This window comes from Cibotium barometz, chromosome 48, assembly GCF_041138505.1.
Source record: "Cibotium barometz isolate CiBa-2024 chromosome 48, ASM4113850v1, whole genome shotgun sequence".
Classification (NCBI taxonomy): Eukaryota; Viridiplantae; Streptophyta; class Polypodiopsida; order Cyatheales; family Cibotiaceae; genus Cibotium; species Cibotium barometz.
This window is the reverse complement of record NC_141093.1, coordinates 40887195-40900443: the sequence shown is the minus strand read 5'-3', so window position 1 is coordinate 40900443 and position 13249 is coordinate 40887195. Positions and strand designations below refer to the sequence as shown.

At 43.3% G+C, this 13249-nt stretch overlaps 1 protein-coding gene across 4 annotated transcripts in view; it reads right to left on the bottom strand.

The window, feature by feature from the left end:
- Positions 1–317: 317 nt before the first annotated feature.
- Positions 318–13249, bottom strand: part of LOC147611186 (DNA-directed RNA polymerase II protein) — a 44355-nt gene continuing 31423 nt past the window's right edge. For all 4 annotated transcript variants that reach the window (XM_086785848.1, XM_086785849.1, XM_086785847.1 and 1 more), the window contains exons 9-12: positions 8462–8520; positions 1074–1421; positions 851–950; positions 318–760 (exon numbers count right to left, since the gene is read on the bottom strand). In XM_086785848.1, coding sequence (XP_086641974.1) covers positions 551–760; positions 851–950; positions 1074–1421; positions 8462–8520 — 717 coding nt within the window. In that variant the 3' untranslated portion in view covers positions 318–550. The remainder of the gene's footprint in view (positions 761–850; positions 951–1073; positions 1422–8461; positions 8521–13249) is intronic.

Sequence of the window (13249 nt, the reverse complement as noted above, 5' to 3'; positions counted from 1 at the left end):
TTACATAGGCTACATGGTTTTATGGAGTAATACCCCATTCTCGGCCATGCAAAAGTAGTAGTTGTCGTCATTTTAGTAGTGGTAGTGGTAGTGGTAGTGGTAGTAGTGGTTGTAATAGTTGTCGTCGTTGTCATGGTCATCACCGTAGTAGTAGTTGTAGTAGTAGTGGTAGTATTAGTTCTTTTCAAGGCACCTTGTTCTTGAATTGTGAGGCCCAGATGATCCCTTATACGGTTGTCTTGTATCAAATTTATCACTTGCCAATGGACGAATGAAGAAAAATGCATTTGCAAGTATATAGGTCATATGAAGCTCCATTTAGAAGTGTAGATGTCAGAATCTATTAGAGTTGCATCTTAAACCTCACATTGTATCAGATTTAATAATAAAATGAGTAGCTTACCAAAAGTTTTTGCAAAGCTGAATTGCAATGAAAGTTGCTATACAGTTTGCTAAACAAATTGAATCCAATATAACCATCCTGAAATATACAAGTGACATCTAGAGTATACACATGGTGCATCTATACATATGACAGCAACTGTACATTTTACTTTGTGGCATCCACAAACATTGCTCGTGTCCAATGTTCGACATCTTCAGAGTGGGATGGTGGTGGGGGGAGTGTGGGATGCTCAACCATATCCCATTCATCAAGAACACTCTCCCCGACTTTACCTTCCATGTGATCAAAATCTCTTCCTATGCAATAAAAGCTGTTGGTTATATTTAGATTCCTTCCGATGCTCACCTCGAACTCCTGCATCAAAGAAACATTAGCAAATGCTTGTAAGCTCAAAAACCAAATATTTGCTCGAACATGGAAGTGAGATTAAGTCTGGAGATATACCCTACTGTCTCTCTCTTGCCTGCTTATTTCCATGGTGCTTGCAGCTGACAGAGCACTTTCTGCAAGACTGTTGATCTGGTGTTGCTTACTTCTACTAATCCTAAATATAGGAAATCATGTAAAACATGGTTTTTGAGTGGCACCATGACTGTAGACACCACCAATTGAGAACTCTAAAATTTTAATGCCAGAAAAAGGTATAAAAATTGAGTAATATGCATACCTTAGCCTAACCTCTTTTGAAGAAAGAAGAATCATGAGCTCAGTTAGCGCTTGGAATGTGGTCATACTGGATGGCGTGGATGACAGAAGTTGATTGAAACCATAGGATGACACACACCCCACACTCCTTTTCAAAAGCTTAATACCCTTTTGAACGTCAGTATGCATCTCCAGTGTTTGCAATGAGCTACTTCCATATCTAGAACTACTAGAATGACCTTCTTCCAACCTTCCCTCCATTGTGCCCTCAATGGTTGAGAAACCCATTATGCTCGTTCCTTTGTCTGAAAAAGCTTGCTCCTCTGATATGGCACCACTATGTGGCGGGACAAATAATGGGTACTCGTCACTATATCAAGAGAGTTAAAAAAACCTGTTTTCAGTGTTCTTGCCAAATATGTGATCTCATGTCATGTGCACTCAAGAATTTGCAATACAAAGTAGTAGAAAGAGGCCACCCCCATGTGTAACAGGGATTGCCCAAGAGATCTAAGATTTCCCTTAAATTACACACTAGGTCTGAAATGCACCCCCCATGGTTTCTTTATTCCAAAAGGGCAATTTGATACAAAGTCCTGCAGGCACTCAGTCAACTTGTCACCCAAAGTCTTAGATGTCCAGTTAAACAATATCAAAAACAACTTTTGCAAAACAGCTTGAAGTCGATGCAAAATTCTATACAGCTCTCGTGGACTATCTCATGGCCCTAACTCAGAAGCAAGTACATGTGACACCCCCCCCTAACCCAATTTAACCCAGGTGCACACTGTTTCACCTACTGCATGCGATGTTTCCTGCATGCAGCCCCAGTACTATGCAAAGATCTTCGTAACCCTTCTTTTCCTAGCAACCATGAGCAGTGCCTCCTGACCTACCCTTCCCCACAATTGTCCGTACAGTTGATGTGGTAATCCATACTGCTGACATCAGCTTGGAGCAGTCAGTACAGAACTGCAACAATCCATACAGGTCATCTGTGAGTCCATACAACTCCGATGCTTATGTCCGTACAACCCAGATGCTGTCTGTATGGTTTCTGCTACACTGTTGTTGGCAGTACAGTTTCTGCTACACTGTTGTTGGCAGTACAGTTTCTGCTGCTGGTCATACAGCGTTCTCTCCACCGTTGACATCAGTGCACAATTGGTAGGGTCAAGAATCTGATCAGTCTGCTATAAAATCAAGGTCCTGTTTCCCCTTAAGGGATGAGATAAATCAAACCTTCCGAAAAGAAACAAGGCATAGTACTTGTGTCTCAAATCTCCGGCTGCAGTGGCAAAATTACCATGACATCCAAAAATGTTATCAAGAAAGATGGGGTGAGGGCATCATATCCCTGGCATTGCCCTTATGCAAGGCAAACAACGCACTACGAAGCTCTTTGCTCGTGAACAATTGTCACCAGCCTAGACATTCCCAGTGTGAAAAGGGGTCTGGTGGATTCCGGGACACCCAAATATGCATTACTCTACAAGCTTTGAGAATGGGGGATTATCTAGTACAAAAGATCCAGCGCCTAAAGCTTGGTCTAGGCACTCGAGATGGCTTCTTGGACACATAAATGGGCACTGGAGCTCAAGTGTCTAGTGGAAAGCATGTATGGCGAGCTCTCGAGGATTTCGGAGAGATCTAGCATTGAAACATGTTTCTACATAGTGCTCACATACATTTCTAATAAGGTGGAATACAAAGACACAAACTCCTAAAATCTAGGAGGATTATTATTTTTGGACAACCCTCGTGTCATTACATCCGTAAGCTACAAATGGGGGGACTTGCCGAAGCACTTTTGACAGAAGCTCTACGAGTTGAGATATTTTTAGAGATGAAGTTTATGGGTAGGAACCATCCCTCAAATTGGGACATGTGGCACAACAATGGATAAAAGTGAGACAAGTGGCCTCACATTGTCACCTCAGCTCTACACTCGTCATAATAGCTTTTACTTGCCATTCTAGCTCATGAGAGCCCCAATCTATAAATTGGAGCCCTCTCTTCATTTGAGTAGGCTCTACTTCACTCTATGGAGAGTCTCTACACTACTTCACTTTGAGAAAGCTCTACGAGAGTCTCTACACTACACTTTCCTCTACAAAAGGATACTCCACCTCTCTATGGCAGTATTCTTGCTTTTTCAGGTGTACTTGCTATTGTACTTTCTGTACCAACCATTGTACTTGAAGTACCAGCTAGTATACTTGCTTTACTGCCACCATACTTGTCGTACCAATCATTGTACATGTTGTACCCCACTGTACCTGTTGTACCAACGACTATACTTGCTGTACCAGCCCATGTGCCTATCGTACTAGATTCTATACCTGCTATACCAGCTCTATTGGTGCTGCCACGACCTGTTTTGGTTGCCCGTGGTGCTACTGCCCAACTTGTTCATAGTGCCTGGGATGGTGCCTAAAGTGGTCTCAATTGTTCTACACCAATTTTCTGGCTGCCAAAGTTTGTATTTCACTTTGGACTGCTTCGCCAACCACTGCCTGTGCATTACCCTATTCCGCCATAGCTGCCGGTTGCGCTGCCCAATACTGCCGCAGTAACGGCATCTTCAGCCAAGCACCGCTGCTCTGCCATGTGCAGCAACTGCTTTTCACCCGCTGCAGAACTGCCTTGTGCACCACCTTTGTGATAGAATTTCTGCCCGTTGAAGCTGAGCATGCAACTACACTACACAGCTAGCTGCTGCTTGTTTGGTCTGCTTTGCCTCCACACAGTCTATCTGCTACATGTGTGCCACGTTGCAGTCCTTCTGTGCCACAGCCTTCGTTGTCGAACTGGAGTCTTTGACACTGCCTATGGAGTCAATCGCCTTCACGCAGTGCCTTCACACGTGTCAGCTACTTGTGTACAGCAGCCCCGCCCTTGCTTACAGCCCATCTGATGACGACTGTCACACCTGAGCAAGAAGAGCACAGTCGACTTGGTGACCAAGCTTGCAGGAAACGTGTGTGGAAGAGCAGGAAACGCCGTTTCGGCGTTTCTGTAGAAGGGCCACGTTTCTCACCATGGGAAACACTTAGGAAACGGCGAGTTTTTACCCAAAAAAAAACGAATTTTGACCTTGGCGTTTTGGTGCAACACATTAAAAGAAAAACGGGGGCCACTTATAAAGTGGCCCGTTTTGTTGCAGACCATTAAAAGAAAAACGGGGGCCACTTATAAAGTGGTCCGTTTTTGTTGCAATTTATTAAAAGCATTAAAAAAAAAGGGCCAACAGGGCCCGTATATATATATATATATATATATATATATATATATATATATATATATATATATATATATATATATATATATATATATATATGGCTTTTTTTCTAAGGTCCATAAAAAAAGACTCGCTAGCCTTTTTTTAAGAAAAACGGTTTCTCTCAATCTATGTTCCCAGTGTTCTCTCTACTCGTCTTCATCCTCCATGGGTCCATGCAACCTGAATGAGTGCCTTGAGGATCTAGTTGAGGATGAGGGTATACTTCCCATGTAATAAATTTGTATCTTGCACTGTCATTGATGGCTGAAATTCCGCCCTTATGGACTCCTTCCCATGTAAACAAGTTGTATCTTGCACAATCATTGATTAATGAATTTCAGCCTTCTTTTCATCTACTTTGTTACGTGCTTTTACATGTTTCCTCCCTTCAAAAACTATATGTAAACATGTGCTATATTTTTTCTAAATGTCTGTGTTCTTTTCAAATCTTAGCCTACCCCCGACGTTTCCTAGTAAATGGGTTTCGCGTTTCCTTGCGTTTACTTAGGCTTGCCGTTTCCTAAACAGAAACGTTTCCTGCAACCTAGTCTTGGTCTATTGCTTCCCTTGATAGCCACCGACTTCACCACCTTTGCTACAAAGTATTGCCTTGCTGCAACAGCACTTCAGTCATAAGGTCAACCGAGCTCTTATACCAAATGTTAGGAGAGTGAAAGAGTAGGAGAAATGGAAACCTTCACCTGCAGGTAGCACATAAGAGTTGTACAAGCATTGCATTAATGGTGTTTTGTGAAACCCCTTCTATCCCACTCGGAGTTGCATTGGTATCAAAACTTTGGCTCTTTAACACTCTTGTGTAAAGACGATCCTATCGGGATATAAACACTGGCTATTAGTGTAGTTAAACACTACAAGACTATCCACTTATGGAAGCAAACATGCATCATGAGCACAAGCAAAATATACGAGTTCATGTAATCTATTTTGGACGTACAGACTTTGCTTTTGTGCCTGGACCAGTTTATTGATATTGGGTTATTCTATCAAAGCCCATAGCAATCTCTTCCGGACTCAATGACAAACTTGACAAACAAGAGATAAGTACTTTTCCATTGTTGTTTGTTTTGTGTTTAGCAAATATGTATTTTGGAGAGGAGCTTACCCTTGTATGTGTATAGAAGGAGAAGAAAGAATTGTTTGCTCTAGGTTGTTTCAGGGAAACATTGTCAATGGTTGAAAAGCCTGGTATCTATGGTATACATGATTATCGTATGGATTTATTGCTCCCTTTGCTGGAATGTATTGGATTCAGAGAGCACATGGCAACTCATGGATTGAGGATTTTTCTATGGATTTATGTTGGTGGCCGAAATGCCTATTAAACTATTGGAGACCGAAATGCCTCTAAACTATGTAGCAGAACTGATTATGGAGCACCAAGATATCTATCACCTTGTTTTGGCAGGGGAACTTGTGTCTACGCCAAGTGTTCATTGTTAGTAGACTAGAATCGAGCATGCTTGGGACTTGATATCTATGCTCAGATCCAGTGGACGTTCTACATCCGCGTCGGACTTCTATTTCTCGGCCTGGTATTCACATGTATAAGCATGGAAGCCAATGGAGAGTAGCATGCGTTTGACGTGACACTGGGGATTGGGAAACAAGTAACTACTCCATGGAGTTGGTGGACTTGACTTGGAGTATGGACAGACATAGATATAATTTGGATTTTTGTATCATAAAGACTCATTAGTCTCGCCCATTTATTTGGGCCATGGTTATGATATTTGGACTTAGGGGACCGTTTTGTCTTGCCCATTTATTTGGGATATGATTATGATATCTTATTGGACTTATTTGTCTCGCCCATTTATTTAGGCCATGGTTATGATATCTGGACTTATGAGACTGATTTGGCTCGCCCATTTGTTTGGGACATGATTTTGATATTGGTATTATGGGGACTAATTTAGTCTCGCCCATTTATTTGGGATATTTGATTTATGGGACTGTCTCGTCTCACCCACTTGTTGATGGGACATGATTCTACCTTGGATATATGGCTTAAAGTCTAAAGTTGTGGACAACTTTTAGGAAGGTGGGAGGATGTCACAAACCAGGACATTTCTAGTGTGTAGGGGGAAGGGTGGGAAGCCCCCCTCAAGGAATTCTGAAAAGGTTGGAAGATCTGGCCAAAGAAGGTGATAGCCCCGTAGATCTTTCCTAGCAAGTTTGATTACCATTGCAAAACGTGGATACCGTGTTTGAATAATGATCACTTTTACGTGACTAAGGGGGACCACCCCCGTGGCCTAAGTATCCCTCAATGACCGATAGCGTACCACAAGTACCGTGAGGGAAAAGTGAAAAGACCCCGCCGTATGCCGGGAGTGCAATAGAAAACCTGAAATCCGATGCAAACCATCAGTCGGAAGAGCGAAGCTGAGAAAACGCTTCTAGTGGATCCCACGACACCCAAATATGCATTATTGTACAAGCTTTGAGAATGGGAGATTATCCAATACAAAAGATCTAGCTCCTAAAGCTTGGTCTAGCAGCTCGAGATGGTTTCTTGGACACAAAATTGGACATTGGAGCTCAAGTGTCAACAGGAAAGCACGTATGGCAGGCTCTCGAGGATTTGGGAGAGATCTAGCATTGAAACATGTTTCTACACAGCACTCACATACATTTCGAATAAGGTGAAATACAAAGAAACAGATTCATAAAATCTAGGAGTTGAGAAGTTTTAGAGATGAAGTTTATGGGTGGGAATCATCTCTCATGTGGCCGACAGTGGACCAAAGTGAGACAAGTGGCCTCACACTTGTCACCTCAGCTCTAGACTTGTCATTATAGCTTTTACTTGCCATGCTAGCTCATGAGAGCCCCAAATCTATAAATTGGAGCCCTATCTCTTCATTTGAGCAAGTTCTATTGCTGCAAACTAGCCTCTACCATGGTGGCTCCTCGCATTATTCTTATCTACAACACTCTATGAAGAGTCTCTACACTACTTCACTTTCCTCTACTAAAGAATACTCTACCTCTGTAGTTTTTCTATGGCGGTATTCTTGCTATTTTAGGTGTACTTTCCACTGTACTTGCTCTACCAACCATTGTACTTGTTATACCAACCAGTGTACCAAAAAGGTGTCCATGTGGCTAGTCGTGAGCCAAAAGGTGTCCATGTGGGCACTAAGACCCTTGGCAATGGCCTTGGCCCCTTTATGGGCTGCCCTAGCCAATTCTATTGCACCCCATGTCTGTCCTGCTGTCCGCCAGTGAATAGTGAGTGCCTGAATACTCCTATCTTCTTTCACTCCACACATAAGGTATGGTTTTGTTCATAGGTGTTGGTGGTTCCATCTTACCAAACTTTCCTTCCAAATGCTAAGACTCCTTCAGCACCACTTCCACATTGCCGTCCTTTACCAAGTCCCCTTTAGAAAGCAAACAAGTCATGGCAAGCTCTGATACATTTTTTCCTCAGCTACTACATGCACGTATATCTTTCTCTCTGCCGATGAGATCAGCACTCAATCGAAAACTAGACCCCTTCTTAATGATTTGCCCAAACATATACCTCCTAGTTGCCTTTTTGCGTTAAAATCACCGTAAGTGTGCTTTCCGCTTAAATAATAATACTACCTACAAAACTTAGGTTAGACACATATAATATCAATAAAAAAAGGGAAGGATTAAAACTAGTGCACAAAATCTGTTAGCCACCTGCATCTTTGGGACTTCTTTTAGCCAAATTCCATTAGTAAACAAATTCCGTTAACCACTTGCATCTTTGGGACTTCTATGCATCCCCAAAGCCCGCAAACATTCAAATCCATGCAATGTCCATGTTCAAAAACAAGGCATGCCATTCCCACACAGCATGCATAACTAAACATGAATCGCATAAACTGAATATCATAGAAATCTCTATTTCCACCTAGAAATGCTCACAAATTGAACGGGAATGTGGAATTCCAACTTGGGAATTCCATTGTTCCACCTCGGGAACTTAGTCACTTCCTCCTAACATCCCCCAAGAGTTGTCACAACCATGTGATACTATCCAATGTATATGAAATACTGCGACTCAACATGACTCTTACTCAAAGGATGGGCCTCGTGAAATAACACGTAAAACAACAAAAAATTATTACCTATTAGAGGAATGACCATCCCAATATGATGACCTTTGCCAAATTTTTGAGGTGGAACCCTGACATCAATGACATTCACGAGTCAGCTCTCTCTCTCTCTCTCTCTCTCTCTCTCTCTCTCTCTCTCTCATGGAGTTCGCACTTTTCTTGCATGAGAACACGAGGACAAACTCATGAAAGGGCAAAAATATGCAAGAGGCCAAGGTCAAACACTCATCACAACGTTTTTCAAGGATGCCAAGTAACGTTAAGCTAGAGTGCTGATGAGGAGGAAACTACATCCAGATGTAGAGGCAATACCATGTGACGTTTGCACTCAAAATTTATATTTCACTTTTTTTCTTGTATTGATAACTCTAGGGGACACCCTTGCATCCCTTATCACACATTGTCTACACATAATAATATTTTGGCTTTAAAGAGACGTTTATAAATCTCTCTTTCTCTCTCTTTCTCTCTCTCTCACACACACACACACCAAAAAAAAAAAGCAGAAACATGATGGAGTGATGTAGTCACTAGTGTAGAAGGGAAAGGAAGATTTGGAGAAGCAATAAAAAGAGAAAGTTATGTCTACTAGTTCAACTGCAGTAGCTACCTTATTTGAGGAACAAAGGAATTGAAAGGCCCTTAACATGCAGGTTACAACCTTACTAATGGAAGTGACTCCAATGGATGATCTCAAAGCCTTGGAGAGAAAAACGAGGTTAACCATAAAGGAGGTTGAAAGTTCATGGAACAAGGAAAATACCCTCATTTTCAAAATCGAATAGCAGAAGCATGTTTTGAGGTCTTCAAAAATAGGTATCCCTTAAAAGAGACACTGCTCTTCAGAAATGGGTGTAGCTTTAAAGAGACATAGATCTACGTTAATGAAGCTATAAATGGAAGAAAGGAAAGCTGCAATGATGAGGGTACGATAAGCGAAAATATGAAGTTTAGAGAAATTCTAGTTCAGTATTGGGGTATTGATTGATCAGTCAGTCATCATTGAGTAATTGAGAACTCGAGCGGTGCTACCATTGAGTATCTCTATTCAGCATTGTAAATACTTTATGTTAGTACTACATGGTAGATTAGGTCATCTCTCTCTACTGTGTATTGTCCATGAAGAAGAAGCAATTTGTGCATGGGTTTTAGTCTCTCATTAGGCGCTAATTGCAATCAATCAATTCATAAACACATTCCAGCAAGCACCCATGTTACACCAAATCACCAACAAAGGGAAAGGCATTCTTCAAGAGCATGAGAAAGCTTCACATTTAGAACTTCAAGCTATGGACAAGGAATCGTACGGAGCTTAAGATTTGGAATACAGCAAAATATTGCATTGGATGCCCACATGACGACTAGACACAAAGCACCGAGTGATGGTGCGAGTTATTATGCCTAGGAAACACCTTTTTTTTTCCAAAAATAGATCTTTCTATTAGTTAAAATAAAACTGCCAAGAGGCATAATACAACATGGCTGGTGTCATGACCCTATGTATTTTTGGCAATTCGTCGCTCCGAACATTGGGCATGGTGGTCAGTATGTAGGACATTTGTTAAATGTTCACACTTGGGGTCAAAGGTGACACTAGGAATTATTAAAGTTCCTTTTCATAACCCCATGTGGGGGGAGGGGACAAAGGATTTAAAGCCATTAAAAAAAAGAACACCCCTTTTTGGAAGAATCGTGGCCCTTGGGGGGGGCTACACTATTATTGGAGGAACTCTCTTTTGGGGGGGTGCGGACAGGTGCAACTACATGCATAGGTGCTTTTCTCTCTCTTTTTGGGAAGGCTGGCGGGCAGGGCTACAAGTTACAACACACTCACAGGCTCTCTCCCTCTTTGCAACAAGCCGGCGGCCAGGACTGCAGGCGGTTGCAAGACAAGAGGCGCAGGACTGAAACGCCCTCTCTCTCGTGGAAGGCAGTGGACTGCAAGAGGAGCAGAGGACGCTCCTACAAAAAAACGACACTTGTTGGCCCCGAAGCTTGGCACCTCTTTCAGTATTTCTTTATTTACATTCAAGGAAGAGTCCAACTGAGTACAACATGGCCAAACATGGCTGAAAGTAATAGCATGCCCAAGATGTTCACACCTCTAATTCTCTCAGCATAAAAGACCCGCACAGTCTTGTGCTAATTCCAATACACAAACCTGCATCCCTTTATGCCAAGAAACTCATCCAAAACTCTCTCAGGTTGCCCTGTTTCTGCCCTCTTGAGCTGCGTATCCTTCCTCTCACAAAGGACCGAGAGGAACACTCCCGAACAGCCCAGGAGCCGGAAGAAAGAGGGTCTGTGAGCCCAAGACGTTTGGAGTCTCCATAGCCTTCATCGCCATCCTCCAATACTAGCGATGAGAGAGAGAGAGAGAGAGAGAGAGAGAGAGAGAGAGAGAGAGAGAGAGAGAAGAAAGCAGTAGCCGGCTGTCCCTGCTCAGCAGCGCATCTAGCTCCCTTTTATCTGTTTTCTTTGCTGCTTAACAGCTGTGTTAGGGCGATGGTTAGTCAACCGGACTTTGGTTTCTACTGAAGGCCAGTTTCAGCTGGTCGTTTTCGAAGGGAGGCGACATCAGAGGGGGGGGAGGGGGAGCCAAACAAGCGGCCCAAATGCCAAATGACCATGTCCTCCTTTCAGATGGACTGGTGCTCCACATACGGAAGAAGGCTGACTGTTGTCTCTACATGCGCAGTGAGTCCCCTGTCAGGCACTCAAGGTGCCCCTGCATGGTGTGAATGAGATCAACCCATATAGCTTGAATGGTCTTTGCTAGAGGAGTGGACTCGCATACCATAGTCTCACTGCAGAGCATGCTCGCCAAATGTGCCAGGCAGCAAGCCTGCACATGAGCTCCCGGAGCTGGCATGGCCCAGTCTCTGGATTCAGTGTTGAACAGGGATAGTGGCCACTGTCCCCCCCCCACCCCTCCCCCCCCCACCCCGCCCCGCGGTAACAGTGGAAGTGAATAGGCGTAGAATGCGCCACCAAACCTGTTGGCCTTCGAGCAAACCCAAATGCAGGTGCGCCATCAATCATAAGAAGTGCAAAAACTCGCGGGGGCGGAAGCTGCTCCTCTATGCCTAATCCACAAGTTTGGAGCTTCTAACCAAGGTTCTTGGAGTGTCTCTTGTGCCTAATCACCTAGGCCAAGCAATCTCTCAAATAAATGCAACAAATCCAAAAGTTGTGAGAAGGGAAATCATGCAAATGGTCAAGAAAACCACGGTTTTCACAATTCCAAAACCTGCAAATTGATATTCCTAATCAACACTATGCAATATTGGGTGATCCCAAAGTTTGGAATAGATTGATTTTCGATCTACTCCCTGAGGGTAGTCCTCCTTTGACAGCAATGCCAAATATGTTTAGTGGTTTACCTAATCCTGCCAAGTCGTGTGCTACATCACGACTTTTCGATCTCTTACAGGAGCTCCACTTTCTGAGTGAGATGATCGTCAAATAAGGTTGCCCACTATCTCCAACGCTCTTGGGCTATACATTGATCACTTCATTGACCGATTGGGTAGCACAAACTCACGGGTATCACAAACGATAATACCCATACTCCTATACGCAAATGTCATGGTCCTCACCTTGGACTCGTCACTTAGCCCAATCCTGGATGCATTGCAATCCTTTTGTGATGAGAGGGACCCCATGATAAATCTTCGGAAGACCAAGATTATGCTCTTTAGCACCTCCTAACCAATTGCAGTCAGACATTCTATCACATACACACGAGATGAGGTTGAGTTGGTCCAATCATATGTATATCTAGGAATCACTTTTACTAGCCTCCTCTTTACCACGAAGGGATATGCCACCCCTTGCTCACTTGGGGAGAGACCATTTCCTGGCCCATCTCTAGGAACCTAGTTGCAGATGCTAGCTATTTGATACTTTGGTTCGCATGCCGACAGTCATATATGGGGTATCTTTCTAGGGACCAGATTTGAGTGAGGAGGACTGGAGGAGAGTGGAGAGATTGCAGGTTATGATGCTATTAGCCATATACAAAAAGCCCCTCATCATAGATTACATCCAACATTTTGTCTACATGTTGCATAGAGACCACCACCCACGTTTGGCTGTGAAGTCTTTTTCCATGTTGTCTTGACATCCAATTTACTCATGGATCACATGTAATATCTTTTTGGTCTCATGACCCTTGGGGTCTTTCATGGACAATCATAACATCTTTCTTTCTTTATCTTTTAGACCTGACTCAATTTCATTCAGATCATATATGTTGTCTTCGCTAGTGCTCCCCACAAAACTCCAGTTCTATAGAGAGCACTTTTTGCAAGTCACCAGAGAATGGGTTCATTGAGTGAGTTACCTCCACCAGAGCGTCTCATGCCAATGGCTATCCTCCAATCGCCTTCGGACTGAGGAGGAGAGCAGACTCTAGAGTTTCTAAAAGAGCCTTCAATATGCTCAATAGGAAAGCCCACGACTGAAATAAACAGCATAAAATGCTATTAACTGCTGCGCATGCATTCATACCTGGCTGGGCAACTATGTGCATGGAAAAAGGTGGCTGGGCACTGTGCGCTTGCTGTCTTGGAGGCTGGGCAGCCTGTATGGGCTGCCCCACACTTGCCCTACACCCCTCCAGGGCTGGATAACCAATCGACTACCCATGGCATGCCCCTAGGGCTGTCTTGTAGCCCTGGGTGGTTTTACACTATCCCCATGCCCACACAAGTACTCGGGGTAGCCCTATAGGCTGGCCCCTTTGCTATATGCAAACCCTAACAGTCTACACAGTGATCTAGCATCCACTACCATACC